A 20,943-nucleotide genomic window follows, 5' to 3' on the forward strand; every position below is an offset into this window, starting at 1 on the left:
CTCTCTTAGGAATGATCAACCGTTTGAACCATAAACCACGTCCCGCCCTTCATTCAAATCTTCCTTTTCTGGCAAAGCCCTCTAAAAAGGTGGGCTAGAAATCAATGTATCTCCAGACAAAACAGAAAGCAAACACGTCCTAACAGGAATATAGTGTTTTACTTAAACTACAACGTCAAGCACTTTTAACAAGGTCCCTTGTCCTCTACAGAAAAAAACGTTAAGCACCGCTTAACTCTGAAATGCCTCTGCGGGGTCGATAGCTCACTCTGCGCTTGCGCGTCCGGTATCTTGGCCCTGCAACCCCGGCGTAGAGCAGCGGCGCGGCCGCGGATTGGTCGCCGGGGCGCCGGTCATCCGCGCGTGCGCAGTTCTCCGTCCGCGCCGCCCATCCCGCCGCCGGTCCGCGGCCTCAGGAGTGGTCAGGCTGCAGCCGGCGAGCCGGCGAGCCGACAGCCGGGCAGGCCGAAGGTGGGCCCGGCCTGCTGTCTCCTAGAAAGAAGAAGAAGGGGCTTGCGCTCCCGATCTCCGGGATCCCTCAGCCCAGCAACCTGCCCCGCCAGTCAAGGGAGAAGCTGAGGAGCCGCCGCCGCCGCCGCCATGGCTGCCATGATGGGTCGGAATTGAGCCTGTGGGTGACCGTGCCGGCCCGGGCGCTGCCGCCCAGGTCCCGGCCGCCCCGCCAGGGAAGCGCGACGCCGCGGGCCGCGGGCCCTTGGCCTTCGCCAGGCTAGCCCCCTCGGCTCGGCCTACTTCCTCCAAGACTGAGCGGCGGGGAGTGGCTCCCGGCCTCGGGGCCCGGCAGCCGGGAAGATGGCGGACCCGGCCGAGTGCAACATCAAAGTGATGTGTCGCTTCAGACCGCTCAACGAGTCGGAGGTGAACCGCGGTGATAAGTACATCGCCAAGTTTCAGGGAGAAGACACGGTTATGATCGCGGTGAGTGCCCCTGTCCCCACCCAGGGCCCCTCCTTCGTGCCCGGCCGCTCGGGGAGTTGAGAGAAGTGGGGAGTGAGCGGAGAGCGAGCTTTGGGGCGCCCCAGCCTCCCCAGTGGGGTTCGACGGCCCAGGGGAGGGGCTCGGCGCCTCGTCGGGTGCTCCGGGGTCGCCCCACCCCGGTCTGCAGCGCCGGGGACGGGAGGCACCCGCCCTGGGTCCCGGGCACTCCCCTACCTGGGGCGCGGGTGGAGCCGCCGGGGAACCAGTCGAGTGCTCGTTCGCCGACTTTCTGTGCGCCTGCAGGTTCTGATGTAGATGCAGTCGGTGTGTCGGACCCCCTTCCCCTCAGATTTATCATTCATAAAATAGATCAGAGTTCGGCCAAGAACGTTGGGATCTGCCTTACCGAACCTTAAGTAGTAATGATATTTAGTCTTAAAAGAAATCTTAAATGTGCGTTAGACCGTCTTGTTTCCTCCGTGGGAGAAGGAAAACCGTAACAGTCGCAGTTACGCTGGTACCTTCAGTGTTCAGCCAACCCGCTTTTGAGTTTACAGTTACAAATGGCGAATCTAGGGCTGTAAAAAGTAGTTTTCTTTGGAAATCGGAGCGTTCGATTTTGTCTCATCCACCAGCGGATCTTGCCGATCAACGTTGGGTTAAATAAGTGCCCAGAGAGACTCACTGGGTTTTATGGGGTAGCACTCCGGGAAAGAGTGTTAACTTTTCGTGTGTATACCAAAGTATTATAAAAGCAGATTTAAAAAAATAAATAAATAAAATTTAATCAGTAAACTAGATTTCTTGTTAGTATCAGATTCCTACTTCTACAATTAGGATCTGCCTTGAAGAAAAATGACTTTGATAATCACAAGGATGGTGAGATAATGTCTTCTGTAATGTGAAACAAAACGTGAAAGGTCCTGAAAATGATTCCCAATTCAAGGAGATTAAAATGGAGAATAAGGTAACTGCCTACAGAACAGTGAACTCTGACAAAAAATTAAATTCATCTTTCTTGCTGATGCCATCTTTCTACATTGCTATCACACTCCCCAATTTTAGTGTTTTTTCGCCTTTCCATTTAGCATAAGTTTGAATATCTTAATATAGAAATGGGACAGAAATATCACAGGAGATGGAACATTGAAGGTTAGAAGCATTGACATGTAAGACAGAACTCAAGTTCCTTAGAATTTTTATGTGAAAGTTTCCAAGTTCAGCTCTAGAAGATTAATGTCATAGCTCCACATTGCTTGGGACGGTTTTGGCAAACAAGTCATTAGGTTCCTAATAACTGCAGCTCTTACTGTGTGAAGACTGTCAGGCTGGTTCTTTGTTAACAAGTCCACAGAAAAACCCTTGCTATAAATGACATCATGGAGAGGCCAAGAAGTTATGCACGAAACTAATCATTCTTTTCCTTCAGGATGAGCTATTTCACGTGATTTTAGAGGATGTTCACCAGGCCTGGGTTGTTGGTTGGCTGACACTAGTAGGCTATTAGTTTCTCATAGAGTTCTTGTGATTACTCAGCCTCTACAGTAGTTGACATAACCAAGCTGTTTTCCTTTCAGATTTGTGTTAAGGCTGTCATATTTCTTCAGATATATTTTTGTGGTTATTTACCCAAACCGATAGTATTATCAAGATTTATTTGTTGTAATGGTAAGATTTGGGATTCACAAAATGTTTTATGGTTAGGTTAGAAGACAGCCTTCTTTTGCAGGCCAAATATGACATAAGATACGAGGAAAGAGTTAAAAGAAAACAATTACCACAGGAAGCACACATTTATTTTAGGTTGTTTCCTTTGGATAAAGTTATTTTAAGTTCGTTACTTAGGTTTCCTTAGTAATTAATCTAAGTGGTGATATTAAACATCATGGACAAGTAATTTAGTCATAAATCAATAATGTACAGTTAGTTGGCCTTTAGATAAACTGGTAAGTATTTTAGTCGTTTTGGGTTTTTTTTTTTGTTTAAGTATAAGCAGAAGTATATTACAACTGAGTGTGATACAGCTTTAGAAAATGTAAAGCAACATGTTTAGTTCGTTATTTTCAGAAACCAGTCTTTTGCATATAGAAGTCATTAATTACTCTGATACCTCTTTTTAAAAAAATTTTTAAGTGTATTCTTTAATTTTTTTTCTAAGTTGTCTGAGAATTTGTAACGGCAGCTAGGAGTGGAAATAACAAACCTCTAGGTTAAGTCATCTCTTGTTTTTTCTTCATTTTACTGGATACTGACCCTGATTCAAAGTAAATAGATTAAAAAGGAATTGCTGCAGTGCAGCATTTAAAATTAAATTGTCTGAAATAATTTTAAAACATTATGTATACAGACTTCTGGTTAAATCAAAATTTAAAAAATCAGTGTTTTAGTTTACAGTGTTACCGAATTGTAAGTATAATCAATGCTCACAAAGAAGATAGTTTTTTAGGATTCTGATTTTATCTACGTTCAGTTTCCAATATATTGTCCAAACTTTTTTCCTGTTACCCACGTAGTCAGTGATTTTAATGTGATGTGACCCCATAGCCGTGTAATCTTGCAGTATCTTTCTGAGCTTTGCAGCCTTTGTACAGATTTTTTTTGTTTGGTAATTAAATGCTCAGTGAAGTGCTATACATATCACATATTGAATGAAATAGAAATGCGTTACTTTTTGAAGATCTTTGACAGTGATATAGTAAAACTATTTGCTTTAGATAAGCAAACTTGTGACCCACAAAAACTGGGGCATAAGGGAAATGCCTTCTGTAGTTCAAAGGAGCCAGCTGAAAACACCGAATAAAAGAAATCAATAAGAAAAGTTATTCCTTCATCTGTTTATGCATCATAAAAGTGGAACATGCATACTTGCATCAAGTATCTTTACTGACTATCATTCCTTATATGGTATACTATAGAGGCTGCCAGAATCCAAAACGGACTGTTGTGGTTCATTGAAATTGGACCTAGTTCTTACCTCCAACACAGCACAGTTTCCCCTTTCAGATGAATGATGATTTGGTGTTCGATCCTGATTACCTTATATATGAAAATTGAAAAAAGGAGCCATCAGTTGCAGAATGTTAGCCCACATCAGTGTACAACTAAGGAAAATCTAATATGATGTAATCCCATGTGATCTGAAAATCACTATTCAGAATTCCAGAGAAAGACATATTCCTGCCAGAAGTGTGTCCTTTGTAACCAGATTTGGTGTTCAGCCTGGTCTGTGCAGATTCAGATAGGAACCACTGAACTTAAGAAATCTAAGGTAAATAAACATTCCTGTTTGGTTTTGTCTCCTTGAAGCCTAAGTTAGATGTGAATACATCTTGTGAGTTGGAGTATTTTTGAAGATACACATTTTTAAAGGCTGCATAATGTATATTTCAAGACCAAGGGCCAAATTTCTAAAGATATGGATATCCAGATCATGAGTGTTTAATTTATTTGAAAGATTATTAGTTATGGGATGTACCTTTGTTATAGACCATTAGAAATAGTTTTTATGTTTCACAAGTCTCATTTTTCATCCAGGAAGCCAGGATCACATTTGCTTTATTTAAGAAAATTATAATTCAGTTTTGTAAGTAAAGTAAGGCTATTGTGTGAACTTAATAATAAGCACTGAAGATAGTTTTTTATTTAACAGTGGTATAACTTCAAATACAACTTAGCCACTAAACCACCACTTTAAACAACTTTAAAAAGTCACTCAATCCCAGCTTTATTATCTTTATATCTGCATGCTCATATTCCTTATTCTAATACAGTGGTAGTTTGCATATTTGGTGTGAGGTGATGCCTGAATAAACAGCTGCATAAAGTATCAGCTTTTGAGGCAGACTTTATATTACCTGTTATTTTTGGCATATCTCTTTCTAAATGTTTGTGAGCAGGTTTTTTTTTGTTGTTGATGTAAAACTGAAGATAGGACTTAAGTGGTGTTTGTTTTTTTTATTGTTTAAATGTTTATTTAAATAAAATATCATTTGCCTTATTTTGGAAGGATGCAGTTGGTCATACTGTTACCTAACTTCTACTGATTAACTTGTTTCTTCAAGCAAAATTAGAATTCGTGAATTTGCTAATGGTGGAGGGTGTCTCTGTTTCAAATCAGGCAACATTACTGATCACTTATATTCAGTCCTTCTATATAAGTGCTTAGCTTGGGGGCTTCCCTGGTGGTTCAGATGGTAAAACGTCTGCCTGCAATGCAGGAGACCCGGGTTTGATTCCTGGGTCGGGAAGATCCCCTGGAGAAGGAAATGGCAATCCACTCCACTCTTGCCTGGAAAATCCCATGGACAGAGGAGCCTGATAGGCTACAGTCCATGGGGTCGCAAAGAGTCGGACACGACTGAGCGACTTCACTTTCTTTCTTTCTTACTGTTTGATAATTTATCCAGCCTTCTCCTCTGTTGTTCTTTGTGCCCTACTCTCATACTAATTAAATGTCATTTCTAAAATTGTGTTACTCTCTTACAATATCTCATACCGTGTCGTTGTTTGGTCACTAAGTCATGTCTGACTCTTTGCAACTCCGTGGACTGCAGCATGCCAGGATTCCCTGTTCTTCACGATCTGCTGGAATTTGCTCAAACTCTTGTCCACTGAATCGGTGATGCCATCCATCTCAACCTCTGTTTTCTTCTGCTCCTGCCTTCAATCTTTCCCAACATCAGGGTCTTTTCCAGTGAGTCCCTCTTTGTATCATGTGGCCAGAGTATTGGAGCTTCAGCATCAGTTCTCATACCTTATAGATACTAAATAAATGTTTGCTGAGTAAATGAAGAGAGAAAAATACTTTTTTCTTTGATAGAACAAAATATAAATATAGTTTATTTCTGTTATTTTGAACTTGTGTTTTCAGAATTATCATGAATACATCTTGCGCCATCAGTGAAATAGTAGATTGTCTTTTATTAGCCACACCTGTAGATTTGAATGTCAGTGTCTTGGAGTCTTAGCAGAAGGACACTTTATGTGTGTTGTAGCCAAAAAATAATCAAGACATTGAGAAGCCTACATTTAATTGATGCCAAAGGGAGGTCATCTTTGGGAGTATATCCTTCAGGAATGCTTTCAGCTGCAGAGAGAAAACAAACAAACTAATGGTGGTTTAAATAAATAAGAGGTTATTTTTCTCACGTAGGAAGTCTGGAGATGGACCTTTACTTCTTGCTGACTCTGTTACCCTCTGTCATCCTTAGTTATTGACTTTTCATCATCATATCTGTCTTGTTTGCAAGATGGATGCTCCAGTTCCAGACATTCATCCCAGAGAGGAGAAAGGGCAGCTTTGGCTGAAGTGATTCTCAGACACCTCCCAGCAGACTGTCACTTCATAGTGTCTAGAGCTGGGTCATGTGGCCAGTAGTTACAAGGAGATTCAGGTAGCAAGTGGTTAGTTTCCAGCCTGTCTGGTGGGAGGCCAGAAGGGGAATTGGGAATGGCTTTGGCTTTTAGGGGCTGTTTGTATCATTGTTAGTGTTATTCCAGGCTTTGGGGAGGGGAGTTGTAGGGTATAGTTTCTAAAAACTATGATCTTTTTTAGCTAAGACCCTAGGCAGTATTCTGCAAGGTGAAGGATTTTTTCTGGGGTCATGATTGTTTATTTTGGGGCCTAGCTCCCTTCCTTTACTTTAGAAGAGACTAGAGAGCTGGCACTGGCACCCCACTCCAGTACACTTGCCTGGAAAATCCCATGGACGGAGGAGCCTGGTAGGCTGCAGTCCATGGGGTCACTAAGAGTCGGACACGACTGAGCGACTTCCCTTTCACTTTTCACTTTCATGCATTGGAGAAGGAAATGGCAACCCACTCCAGTGTTCTTGCTTGGAGAATCCCAGGGATAGGGGAGCCTGGTGGGCTGCCATCTATGGGGCCGCACAGAGTCAGACACAACTGAAGCGACTTAGCAGCAGCAGCAGAGAGCTGGCACACATTTAATTTCAGTGCTGAGAACCCTCATGCTCCCTCTCTTATCTTTAGATGCTTACTTTCTCTCTCAGATTACTAATTGTTCCTGCCAGCTTTTAAACTTGCTCGGATCTTGCCCATCATAAAACATAGCTTTCTTTGTGCCACAGCTAGATTTCTATTCAGTTACCTCCTGATCTTTTTTCACCTCTTTCCAGTCTGATCTTTGTCATTGGAGTCTTCAATTTTGCCTTGACCTCTCCACTATGTATGAGATAGTCACTTCCTCCTTGAAAATTCTTCCCTTGACTTGCATGGATAGTATACTCTCTGATTTTCATTTCATACCTCTGGCTCCTTCCCAAGCTGTATCAGCTGTGCTCAAATTGTATTCTCTAGGCCCTTTAAGGGACCCACATAATCAAAACTATTAAAAATAATGTTAAAATGTTAGTTGCCTTTTTAACCATGTTGACATTTGATTTGTGCATCCTTGCACTTGAGATTGAACAACATCCTTTGGTTTCTTGATGCTCCCAAGTTCCTTTCAGCCTCAGGCTCCTTAAGCATCTTGTTCCCAGTGCCTGGAGTACTTCCCCACACTCACTCTCCCTCATGAGTAACACTGACGAGACTGACAGTTGGTGTGCTCTTTATTCTTTGGTTCATTAACATCCCTTCTCCAGAGTGATTCTCTGCTGTTCTTCTGCCTTCCCCAGTCTCAGGTTCTCCCCTAAGTGCTGTCATAGCCCTTCTGAAGTACCCTCTTGTGCAGGATGGAATTCTAGTCAATTATTTGTCTGATATCTGCCCCGCTGTTATTTCCACTAAAGCAGAGAGTGAATCTGTCGTGGTCATCCTTCTGGTGTGGTGTCCAGCATAACTGGCATTCCATAAATACTTAAATGGATGAACGGTTGAAATGCTGTTGCACTACACTGAAAAGCTGAGTGGAATAATGGAAGGAAACCTGAAGTGAAAGGAGACTTGAGATTGAATTTTAATTGTGTTGTTTATATATTTGGACCTTTCACGATTCTAATTCCTTATCTGCAGGATGAGTTAGTGTTGAAAATAGAGTCTCTATCTGCCAGAAAAGACACTCATTAAGTAACAATCACTCAACAGTATGAGTGACCACCATAGTAACACTTAATTTCTGTGCTGGGCCTTGGAAATACAACAAAGACTAAAACAGACATACTTGGTTTTGTGGAGTTTATTGTAGTGGGTTTGTTCTGGGCCCTAAGTAAAGGACTTTTCCAGAAAGGTTCTAAGTGATGCATAGTAGGTATCCTATTTTGAAGGTTAAATATATGGTGATGTCTTTAAAGGAGCTTAGAAATGTCTGTTTCACATTTAATTTGTATAGTTGAAACTTTTGTTTCTGTTTTTTAGTCCAAGCCTTATGCATTTGACCGGGTGTTCCAGTCAAACACATCTCAAGAGCAAGTGTATAATGACTGTGCAAAGAAGATTGTTAAAGGTAAATATATTATATACCTTCTAAGTCATCCCAGCAGTAAGTCCAGTTTTGTTTGTGATCTCTTCAATTTACCCAGCTTTCTTTTTTTTTTTCATTTTACCTTCCCTTTCTTTTTAGTTAGTTGCAGAAGTTCAGATAATAAAAAGGTCAAATATAGTTAAACCCTATTGCTCAAATTTCATGAAATAATTTATGTACAATGCCTGTTGAAGGGTGTTATGAGAATTACAATGTTGTATACATATCCTGGAAAATCCCATGGATGGAGGAGCCTGGTAGGCTGCAGTCCATGGGGTTGCAAAGAATTGGACATGACTGAGCTACTTCACTTTCACTTTTCACTTTCATGCATTGGAGAAGGAAATGGCAGCCCACTCCAGTGTTCTTGCCTGGAGAATCCCAGGGACAGGGAAGCCTGGTGGGCTGCCATCTATGGGGTCGCATAGAGTCGGACACGACTGAAGTGACTTAGCAGCAGCAGCGTACATATCCTTGGAATATGCAGTTCTATTAAGTATTCCCAAGAGAGTTTCTAAGGTAGCTGTTCTAGAAATACAGCAGCATGAGAATGAAGACAAAATTACTAGACAAGTTTCTGTAAAGTAATAGGAAACGGCAGCCTGTCATTCCCCTGTTGCAGTGTTATTCCTTCCCCGGGGACTTGCCCTGTAGTCAAATGAGAGACTCTTGAGGAATTCACCAGAGGTGCCAAAGATAAGAAAAGTGTGTGCATTCCTGTTAACACCATTAACCTATGCTAAGATATTTTCTAAAAACAGAATCTTAGAGCTGAGAGGGCATTGTGATTATATGGATTTATTAATAAACTTTATTATAAAATAAGTGCAGAAACATCTTATATCAAAAGGATCTGATGATTAAATAACTATTGCTTTGTGAAATGATTTCTTTCACTCTTTGACAGCTCTAATTGTTAAAAAATACTCAGATTGAGGCAGCATCTGTCTTATATTGTTCACTGAGCTAGTGGGGTTGGGATTCAGTATCAGGTCGTTAGGTTAGGATTAAGTAGAACACAGACATTTCATCTAGTAACAGGAGGAAACAGTTTATGGGTAGAAGTAGGTCATACCTGTGATGGAAGGAGAAGGTTCATTTCATATTAATTCCGTTTTGTCTCTGATACAGGGAACAGAGTTGTTAACAGAGGCGGGTGGTGGGGGAGGAAGTGTGAGGAAAAGGTATAAAGTCATCTAGCAGTGTGGAAGTGAATGGATTAGGGAGATGTGGCAAGATTGCCAGGTAGCATTAAGAGCGCACTTGAGGTTAGCTGCCAGAGAGTTGAGTTTACCTAGTTGTGTTTTGCCAGGAAGTACACAAGAAGGAGAGGAGGGCAGGAGATGTAGTCAGGAGAGTGATGCTAATGGTGAACTGTGGAATCTAAGCTGGCTGAGGGGGAGGAGGATGCCGGTTGCTAGGGAAGGGGGTGATTTACTAGGGGACAGTGAAAAAGGTGGTAAAATTATAGTCTCAGTGGAGTCAAAGGTTTGTTGAAATCAGGGTAATAGAAGGAGTAAAAGGAAGTAAATACTTGATGCTCGGAAGGCAGTGCAGTTGGTAATGAAAGGAGTGGGACGATGGACTTGGTATCTAAAGGAGAAAAGGATAAGACCATGGAGAAAATTAGGTTAAGAATCTGAGAGGCCAGGCTGTCGTCTAGTACACAGCCATCTACTAATGGGATCACTCACTACTTACACATGAAACCACCGAGGGCTACAGCAGGAATGGGGTCGGTGTGAGATGGTGGACAGGAGGGAGAATTCACTGGTGATTCTGTAAACAATTGCAAGAAAGAGGAATAGACAGCATTATCTTTTGTTGTAAGCATCAAATAGTTTTCCAGATGGATCTCTCTGTCAGGGACGCAGTTGTACTACATTCTTTGATTTTGGCGTAGTTTTGTCATCAGTACAGCATACGATTAGTTTTTTTAATACTATAAAGTTATTGATTCATGAATTCACGGGCAGTTTAAATGTATGAATCATTTTCATATCTGCTCCAGCCAGCATTAGACCCAGTCTGCACTTGAGTATTGTAGATTTTAAAATCTGCATGCAAGCCTTTAAAGTGCAGTTCTATTCTGTCATTTTAGCTCATAATCCTATTTTGAGTTTTGTTTTTACAGTTGTCTTACTACGGATCTAAACTGGCTATCAGCCTATTTTGATAAGTCTGTTACAGTGTCAAGGATATTGAAGGCTTTTTTTTTTTTTTTTTTTAAGGTCCTTAAGCACACTGGAATTTGGAAAGTATTACTGTGAATCATTTAAAAGTGCTTAATGGACCATGGTCCTTAGCCTAATCTTCTAAAAATGGAATATGGCTGTTGGCGGTTATTTAATCACACTGGATATTTAACTAACTTAAAATTCTCTTACCTGTACATTTGTCTAATTCTTAGCTTGGCAACATATCCTCAAGAATATGATGGAAAGCTTTCACCCTTTTGTGAAATCATGGTGCATGACTGGTTTTTCCTCACGTACTAGTTTAGTGACCAAACAGTGAATGAGATTAGTTCAGCCATAGTTTTTCCTTAGTGAAATTTTGGTATACTTGTCTGCCGTTCCCAGAATCCATCATTTTTCACTTTTTGAAAATGAATGTAGTATTTGCAAGTTAGTCATCTTCTTTTACCTCCGTTCTCTGTGACTTTCGTGAAATGTTTGTCCTTGGGATGTAATTCTCTTAAAACTAGAAACTTGAGCTCATTTAAAACCATTCTTTGACCATCCTACCCACCTCAATCCCAAACTCCCTCTTAGCAGTGTTTTTTCTGTTCATTTTGCAGATGATGTTTTAGAAAATGGTAGTACGTCATTTTTTGACGTAGTCATCTCTTTAGGCATTGCAGGTCTACTCATTCATTATTCTTCTTCTGAACATTTTAAAAGTTCTCTTTAGGGCCTTAGTTTTTGTTTTTGTAAAATTCGCTTATCCTGGGCTTAAGCTTTCTCATATTGTTCTAGTGATTTTATCTCTTTTGTACACTCAGTGGTGTAGTCTTTAAGAAGAGGCTCGTACCTACTTTCTCAGAACTCTGTGGTCTGTTGTCTTGACATCTAGGGTACTTGTTTCTACTACCGTTTATTCTATTTCATTACTGTGTATAACTCTAAGATGACTTCATTCTTTTTTTTTTTTTAAATCTCTGTCCTTTTCCTCAACATTTTGATCCCTTTTACTTTTTACCTTTTACAGAAGATTTCTGCTTTACTGTTTGGAACAGAGTTCTGAGTGGCAGTTCCCTTCTTAGCAATGTGATTAAGAACACAGGCTTTGGAATCAGACAAATTGAGGTTGAAGTCTGGGCTTTGCCACATTTTAACTTTGTGACTTGTGGCAAGTCACCCAAGCTTTCCAAATCTTCGTTTCTTCTATAATAAGCATAGTGTAAGGATTTAAAAAGATAAAGGTCTTTACTCAGGACCTGGTATGAAGTAAACAATATAACAGATAGCAACTGCTGTTCATTTCCTTTATCCTCTAAGAAAAGAAATTACTTTCTTAATTCACTCTGAACTAAGAATAATTACTTAGCCACAACTGAACTTGGGATAATTCATAACCTGTATAGATATTTTCACTCTATAAAATTAGATTTCAAGCAAGTTACAATGGAAGGTTTCTGTCTCTCTCTCCCTGTGCCAGCTTTGTAATTTATAGAAAGATATCATGGGGCTATGACATTTTCCTTTTATCTTCACCCAGAAACTCTCTACCACTTTGGAGGAGCCTGGTTGTAGTAGCTGGTAGGACTTGTCCTGGACAAGATACAAGTGAGGTGGAGTTTCTAATAAATACATAGATTTAAGGAGAGTGACACGGTGGGGGAGAATGATGAGGTGTGAGGACAGAAAAATCAGTTAAATCATGGCAGGTTGGACTTGGGACACTCATTGGCACACAGATCAAGTAGAGGGCCATGATTAGAAACTGGTAGGCAGGGATCAACACAGTGTTGGGTGAGCTGGTGTTTCTCCTGAGATGTGGACTCGAGGAGCAAGCTGCCAGGTGTGAGGTGAGAGCAGCTAGTGTTCTCTGGGTCCCTCAGTGTCCACCAGGGTTGTGTTGTTTCATAAATTTATGTACAAGTATTTAGCTTATGTATAGGGCTATAACCTTTTCCTTTTTGTAGATTCATTAGATAATTTTTTTTTTCTTTTGAACATGGTTTATCCACTTGTATTCTCTTGAGTCCTGAACCTGAGTGATGTCTACCAGTTGGTTTTCCCAGTGTAAAGTAGTTGTCATTTACTTAGCATTTGCTGTTTGCCAGGCATCTTACCAGGCTTCCTCAGATTCCCTAGTTTCCCACCATAGCTTCCTGCCCTGGACTGTCTGCCACTGTATCCATTTTAATTTTTCCAGATGTAGCCTGCCATGTGTTCATTTTGGTTCTTCTGTTCCTTGAGAATGTAGTGTGGTAGCTAAGAGAGTGTGTCTTTGGAGCCAAGACTGTCTGGAATGCCTCCCAGCTCTACCTTACTAGCTGTGGAACTGTAGGCCACAGTTTCTCAATTTTCTCATCTGTAAAATGGGAATAAAATAGTGCCTTGCATAGAGTTTTGTGAGGATTAAATACATTAATACATGAAAGATTATTAGAGCCTCAGGGCTTCCCTGGTGGCTCAGTGGTAAAGAATCCACCTGCCAATGCAGGAGTTGCAGATTCTATCCCTGGGGCAGGAAGATGCCCTGGAAGAAGGAAATGGCAACCCTCTCTAATATTCTTAGCTGGGAAATCCCACGGACAGAGGAGCATGGTGGACTACAGTCCATGGGTGGCAAAGAGTTAGACATGATTTAACGACTGAAGAGCATAGAGCCTGACATATAAAGCTTTCAAATGTTAGCAGTAATAATTTTATATGATGACTTCTAATGCTCACAGCCTTACCCTGAGCAGACATTTTTGCTGATGGGAAAGCTGAAGTTCAGAGAGATTAAGTGACTTTTACGAGGTTGTAAGCTATTGCCTGACTTGCTAAGTATGTTTCTCTTATTTACAAGTATGAAAGTATTATTTGTCCATAGTTCCACTTCCATCTGTTTCTCACAAGAAAGGCAAAAGTATAGAGGGGCGGGACTCTTTAGAAAGGTGAGAGAGATTCTCTGTTTTAGTGTTAATAATCATTCAACAAGTATTTGAGTTCATCCTAAAGCGCGAGGCACTGTGCTAGGAGTTAAACACAGCCCTGGCCTCAAGGATTTTACAGGCTCGTGAAGAAGACAGTGGTCAGTATTATGATAAAATGTAGGTGCTACGAGAACACATAGGGTGGGACTTTTACCCAGATTCCTTTGGAGGTGGCTTGTGGAATTGGATTGGACGAAGAAGTAAAGCCTAAGCTAGTCTCAAGGGTGCACAGGAATAGAAAGGAGAGTGAGGTGTGCCCTCCAGACAGAGATGCCTGTGGGCTAAGACTGTCCACACGTGGAAAGGATCGCCCGTGTTGAGGGAAGACATACATTATGGTATGACTATGATGTTGAACCATCTGAAATTGTCAAATTCAGCCATTTTTTACCAATAAAAACAGTGTGAGGGGAAGGATAATGGGAGATAGAGCTGAAAGGCAAACAAGGGCCAGTTCCAAAGGTGCCTAATTTTATTGCTTATAGATGCATACTTTGGGGTTTTCAAAGAGAAGAGTATTATTTGTGTTTGTTTGTTAAAGGTCTATACTTTTAAAATATTCATTGTATGTAAATTTTACCTCTGAAGAACAAAACTGCGAAACATTGAGTTCTAGCCAGTGGTGTGTGTGCGCTGGAGTATTTAGATGGAAATGTACTGAAGTCTCTGAAATGCATTTAATAAATGGGTGGATAGATACATGATTAAGGCAAACAGTAAAATGATAAACTGTTACTGATAGAACTGATAGTACTGATTATAGGGTTGTTCACTGTAAAATTCATTGTTTTTCTGTATGTTTACACTTTTTTATAAAAAAACATTGACAAATCTAGAAAGAAAAAGTCAGGAATGGATTTGGAGGTAGGAAGGAAGGGATTATTTTCCTAATTGATAACACTGTTATTACTTTAATGATAGCCTGGTGCCTCTATAAATCAGCTAATCCTGGTTCTATCCCTTGCTCCCAGGACAGAGACCCTAGATTATAGTTTTCAGTAAATATTTGAAGATTGACTATTACATAATCTCTGTTATCATATAAAAGTTTTAAGCTTTGCTTAAAGTCCCAAATACAAACATATTGCATACATTTATTATCCTACAAGCCCTCATGTAATGTTTCACCTAACATAAATGTGTTTCACCTAACGTATTTTACTTTTAATATCATATAGACATACGCTATTTATATGATCTTAGGAAAGTCATTTATTCATTCATCTACCAGTATTTATTAAGTAGTTATTGTGGCAGTTGCTAGGTAATTGGATCATAGCATGGATGAACATTCATGTATAGATCTAATAAAACTTTGGAGTTTATCCTTAGATTTTGTGTGATCGATTAAAAGATCTTTTGCACAGGGTGTGATATTGATATACGGAGATCAGTTATATATAAAAGAAGTAGATTGGAAAGGGTCTAGTGCTTCTTTTTTACCCTAGACGATTTCATCTTCAGAATTATTAACAGAAATACTGCAATCTTAATCTGTTTTAAATTTAATTCCTGAAATTATTTTGCTTCTCTTCATGAAACTGAAAAGATTTTGAATGAAAGTTTCAAATGTTTGAGATCTCTTAAAATCTTCTCAGAGACGTAAGTACTAATACCTTCTTTTTCTTATAAATAAATATTTCTATAGCAAATCTAATATCTAGTTAGTCGTGACCAATGTTGGGACCTTTTATTCTTTTTCTTTTTGTAAATAGTCAACTTAAAAAAAGACAAGAATTTGCTTGCTTATTATAAATTTATTTTCCACTGTTACCATCTGCTGTTTCCAGCAGAGGCCTCAGTTTGTACTTTGGCTTCCTTTAAAATAGTGTATGATTTTATAGTACCTTTCTTTTTACGAAAACAAGGAAAAACAATTTTAAAAGTCCCCAACAAACTGAATCCCCAAAACTAGAAACCAAAAGTCACCTTGCTCACTCACATTCCACCACCACTCCTTAGTCTAGTAAAAGAAGCTGCTTAAATGTTAATGGTAGGTCTTGGGGTACACAAAGGGCTAGAAAAAAAATTGTGTGGTTGGTTTTTTTTTAATTCCATAGAAACTCTCTTATAATTGATTTTGAGATGGGACTGGGCTTGTTACACTTTGTAAGAGGAGGAATATTGTGGATTTTAACCACCTGTAGGCCACCGATCAGTCTTCCTTCTAAAAGCTAGTTCATATCTGTACATAAACTGGCAGAGCATTTTTTTTCCTTTTAGGTCATGTAAAGCTGTAGAATACTGTTGCATTGACATCTAAGATGTACGTTGACAGGAGAGATGATTATAAGCAATGGAATTTAAAATTTGTTTCTTACTGACAACAGACAGTAATTTGGGATAAAGAGAAAGGAATTCCTTAGGTGAATCCTCACTAAGCAAATTACTATTATATATTCTTACTAATTTCCTTTAATGGTCTTGCTTAAGGAGAAAAGCCCCCTGGTATATTAAAGCTCTTATTTTCTCATAGATGTACTTGAAGGCTACAATGGAACCATATTTGCATATGGACAAACATCCTCTGGGAAGACACACACAATGGAGGTAATGTTTTTTAATCAGTATTTGGATGTAGTTTGCAGCACATACAGTGTATTCATTCATTATTTGTGACATTTTATCATGCTTAAACAGCTTTATTTACTCTTTACTGCTTTGTCTCATACAAATTATATACGAGTAACATGGTTAGAATCTAATCAGTTCCTGAGTTTGAATAGAAATGTTATATATGAAATCATATTGAGCTTTGTTTTAGCCACATAACCACAAAATTGTGCGTGTCTTAGAATTAAATAAGAATTCTCTGTCACCTTATAATAGGGAATTTTGAAATTTTTAATGTTTATGTGTTTTCAGTTCTATTTGGAGCACTTGGGTTTTTTCTTTCTCTCCTTGGTTGTGTCTCTGCATCTGTCTCATTTCCCAACCTCTAGCCAGGTACTTGTCCCTCTTTGATAATAAGGGCTCCAAAATTATCAGCACTCCTATTAATAATGAATGTAAACCTGCTCCAGCTTTGCTTCTAGAAAACATCCTATAACCTGCCTCTGCTACAGAGTGTCTGCTTTTATCATTTATCTGAGCATTCTACATATGTAAAGTAAATGATTGCTTATTTTGGAGTCACTCATTTATTTTCATGTTAAAGTCAGATAACAAAGACAGTCTTAGCACTTGGATGAATTTGACTTGAAGTAGATAGAATGATGCAGATTTAAATGGTGAGCAACTCACAAACATTTTCCTGGAATGTGTTCATTCACAAATTGCATCATCTGAATCTAATGATTAAAGAAAAGGCTAAGATCAATTGGTAACTGTATGATTAGCGTACATTATTTATATGTAACTTACCAAAATATGTAACAGTTGAATTGGGTTTTTTTTAGGTATTTGTACAGCCATATTTTTTCACCAAAAAATTAGCAACAATTAGAATTCCTATCCTCTCTTGACTATGAATTGTAAATTAAAAGTTTTGATTTTTAATTTGTATGTTACAATTTATTTAGGAACTCTAGTTTTGTTTTCTGTTTAGGGTAAACTTCATGATCCAGAAGGCATGGGAATTATTCCAAGAATAGTGCAAGATATTTTTAATTATATTTACTCCATGGATGAAAATTTGGAATTTCATATTAAGGTAAAATCATTGGGGAAAGAGGTGGTATTTTATTTTATATCTAGAATAATTCTGTTCAATATTTTTTCTTTAAAAAATATTTTAAAAATTATGGGCAGGTGTAGTTGAAAGATTATTAGAATTAGTAAACTCAGACTCTTCCTCTGACATAGTAAAGGAGTAAGCCAAGTCTTTTTTGCCTTAGCTGCCTCCTCTTTAAGATAAAGGAATTTGTTTTGGTACAAAGCTCAAAAGTTCTGACTAATTAGACCTAAGGAGTCTAATTTTAGATGAAGATACCTAGTGGAAAATGCACTTCAGTCACATAAAGAGTTGAGTGATTTTAAGGCTTCCCATCAGAATATGAGCTGTAGCTGAGTTGTCCCTAGCACTGGCACTGGTACCTGGCACTCAGGCTGGAAAAATATTTGATGAGTAAGTAAATAAATTACTTTGTAATTTTAAGTGGTTGATTTTTTCCCCCCTTTGTTTTCCTCTGCCCTTTAGGTTTCATATTTTGAAATTTATTTGGATAAGATAAGGGACCTGTTAGATGGTAAGTTAAGTTCTTGCTCTTCGATGTTACTGTTTTTAGTTGTAAATGTGAGACCATTTCTCAATAACCTATATGAAACTGACTTGAATTACAGGAAACATTGAAAAATGCTTCTTTCAAAGTTTTAATTTAATCCATTTTAACTTATTTAAAGCATATATTTGTGGGTGCTTCATAGGTAGTAATCAGACAATTGGACTGGAGTTCCAGAGCCTGAGTCTTATGCTCTTGTCTTTTCTCAGCTGTCAGACACATTGTCCTTGGCAAACCACAGAACCAGTCTCACTTAGTGTTCTTATTTTCAGAATATGAGTGGCAGAGGTTGGCCTGGACCTAAAATTCTATGTCTCTATATAAGTCTTACTTCTCTATAGGCTCTTGCTTTTGCAGTGATATTTTCATGTTTTTTTAAATTCAGTGTTATTGGGCTTCATGGGGAGAGAAACAAGAAACAATTGAATTAACTATTTCACAGCCAGTGTTAGCAGTTAGGAAAATGTTAATATTATTTATTTTTCTTTTTCAGTTTCAAAGACCAATCTTTCAGTTCATGAAGATAAAAATCGAGTTCCTTATGTAAAGGTAGGTATAATTCAGAATGTTTAGAAAAGCCCTATGATAACATTTTTTAATGAGTGGTGACATTCTTTAAAAATTTATTTTACAGGGATGTACAGAGCGTTTTGTATGTAGTCCAGATGAAGTTATGGACACCATAGATGAAGGAAAATCTAACAGACATGTAGCAGTTACAAGTAAGTGGCATATTTAGTAATACTAGTTAAGGTATAGACTGCTTTAAAGTTGATTTTTCTTAGGTGAAATAATGCTTTAGAAATTATTAGTAAGGGAAAGCCTTGTTTGTTGATATTTGGTTGTGTGATTTCTTTGTAGATATGAATGAACATAGCTCTAGGAGTCACAGTATATTTCTTATTAATGTAAAACAAGAGAACACGCAAACGGAACAAAAGCTGAGTGGAAAACTTTATCTGGTGGATTTAGCTGGTAGTGAAAAGGTAAAATCTTTATATTCCCATGGAAGCATTTTTAATGAACTTCAGCTCAGATTTGGGCTTATGTATTTTTCATTGTTAAATCTTGAAAAGGCATATCAAACTGGGTTTGGTGGTAGTTTTGAGAGCTATAAGCATTTATGCCAGTGTTTTGTCATTGCAAATTACTGTCCTTTAGGCCATAATCCAATTCTGCCGATAAGTGTTATCCTTGACATAGGTGTATGCTTTATTGATAGTGTGTTGAATGTATGTCATTAAGAATTTTACTAGGTATCCTTTTCCTAATTTTTGGTGTCTATTTTATTGACCCTGACAATGGCCTCCCTCTAAAAACTGTCCATGAATAAGTCCTTTTGGATTTCGCCGTACTCCTTTTGGAGGATTATTTAAATATTATAGTCCTATACAATCTGATTCTGATTTATGTCAAAATCAAAATAAGTTCAAATGTCTTAATACTGACCTATGTGACCTTTTTTTTGTTGTTTGTTCTGCTAATTTGTTTTTTCTTCTGATTGGAATAATATACCTGCTCCCTTCTACACAAAAATCTTAAACACATCCTTCAAAGTGTATCTCTAATTTTGCAAATACTGAGAAGCTGCTGCTTCAGGCATCATTGCTGACATACTGTTCTGTTATCTTTATGTATTTTACATTTTTTTAATAGAAGCAAGTTTGCTTGTATAAAATTGATATATGTAAATTCAGTCTCTCTCTAACCATCACAACATCAACATTGTGCTTTAGTAAATTTTTTAGTTTCATTTTCCCATGCATCGAAGGGGGTTAACACATTAGTAAGCTGTCAATACAAATCTACATATAAATAGGTTAATTTCATGAGCACACCTAAAAATAAAATTTGGTATCTCCTTAATCTCATTTTTGTCATGTTAAAAAAAACCAAGGTCTCAGAAAAGTCATACTTGATAAATACTGATAACTTAGAGTAAATACTGGGGCTTCCCTGGTGGCTCAGCTGGTAAAGAATCCACCTGCAATGCGGGAAACGTGGGTTCGATCCCTGGGTGGGGAAGATCCCCTGGAGAAGGAAAAGGCTACCCACTCCAGTATTCTGGCCTGGAGAATTCCATAGACTGTATTGTATAGTCCATGGGGTCGCAAAGAGTCGGACATGACTGAGTGACTTTCACTGCTACTACCAGGGTAAATACTTGGCAAACAAAGTCTTGAAGCTTTCCCTTTTCTTTTTTACTAGTTATTGATGACCTCTGAACGTTTTAGAAAATTAGAATCACTGAAACATAATTTTGTTTCATTCTTTTGCAATCTTATGTATAGGTTAGTAAAACTGGTGCTGAAGGTGCTGTGCTGGATGAAGCTAAGAACATCAACAAGTCCCTTTCTGCTCTTGGAAATGTCATTTCTGCTTTGGCTGAGGGTAGTGTGAGTACACTTGTTTTCTATTTCCCTGTTGTCTAATGGGGAGTTAAATATAGATAACATACATACATGTGGATGGATGTGAGTGAGAGGGATTCACTGAATGAATAGGTATGAATAAGTTGTCTTTTAGGGATTTATTTTATAGTGTTAGTGTGTATATCCAATTCCCATTTTAATAACTACAACATATTTTATTACTGAGAAACCCACTTGTCTTCTTTGGTTTTTTTGTTTGTTTTTGTATGTAGACATATGTTCCGTATCGTGATAGTAAAATGACGCGAATCCTTCAAGATTCCTTAGGTGGGAACTGTAGAACCACTATTGTAATTTGCTGCTCTCCATCATCGTACAATGAATCTGAAACAAAATCTACACTCCTGTTTGGTCAGAGGTTTGTTTTTGTTCAGAAAATATAAAGTCTAAATGTAGATAGGCATTTCATTTATTAAATCTAGGTAAGTTTCAGGATAGATATGTTCAAATCAGTGTGTATTATTAGTATGCTAGAAAACATTAAAGTCAAGTGATAACTTGAGTCAGATTTATGTGAGAAGCTTCAGTTCAGTATTAAACATTTGAATCCAATAATAAAGCAAAAACCTGAGGGATATAATAGTATGTTAAGCCTCTTGACATATGTGACCTGTTCAAATAATGGGATAACTGTATATGAGGTGGTTAGCTGAGGCAAATCAATAATGATGACTTGGACTGTCGTTGATAATTGCTTTTCTTAATTCTGTCTTACAAGTGAATTGGAAAAATAATGGGCCCGTGTTTTTTTTTTTCCCTTATCAGGTTGCTGATTTTTTT

The 20,943-nt window shown here is 38.5% G+C and overlaps 1 protein-coding gene across 2 annotated transcripts in view; it reads left to right on the forward strand.

The window, feature by feature from the left end:
* The first annotated feature begins 381 nt into the window (after positions 1-381).
* KIF5B (kinesin family member 5B) overlaps positions 382-20,943 on the forward strand; it is a 47,960-nt gene continuing 27,398 nt past the window's right edge. For both annotated transcript variants that reach the window (XM_005214188.5, NM_001192365.3), the window contains exons 1-10: positions 382-939; positions 8,257-8,344; positions 15,988-16,061; positions 17,059-17,163; positions 17,650-17,698; positions 18,225-18,280; positions 18,366-18,453; positions 18,593-18,717; positions 20,023-20,127; positions 20,376-20,521. In XM_005214188.5, the coding sequence (XP_005214245.1) occupies positions 814-939; positions 8,257-8,344; positions 15,988-16,061; positions 17,059-17,163; positions 17,650-17,698; positions 18,225-18,280; positions 18,366-18,453; positions 18,593-18,717; positions 20,023-20,127; positions 20,376-20,521 (962 nt within the window). In that variant the 5' untranslated portion in view covers positions 382-813. The remainder of the gene's footprint in view (positions 940-8,256; positions 8,345-15,987; positions 16,062-17,058; positions 17,164-17,649; positions 17,699-18,224; positions 18,281-18,365; positions 18,454-18,592; positions 18,718-20,022; positions 20,128-20,375; positions 20,522-20,943) is intronic.

The sequence above is a fragment of the Bos taurus genome, chromosome 13 (assembly GCF_002263795.3).
Source record: "Bos taurus isolate L1 Dominette 01449 registration number 42190680 breed Hereford chromosome 13, ARS-UCD2.0, whole genome shotgun sequence".
Classification (NCBI taxonomy): domain Eukaryota; kingdom Metazoa; phylum Chordata; class Mammalia; order Artiodactyla; family Bovidae; genus Bos; species Bos taurus.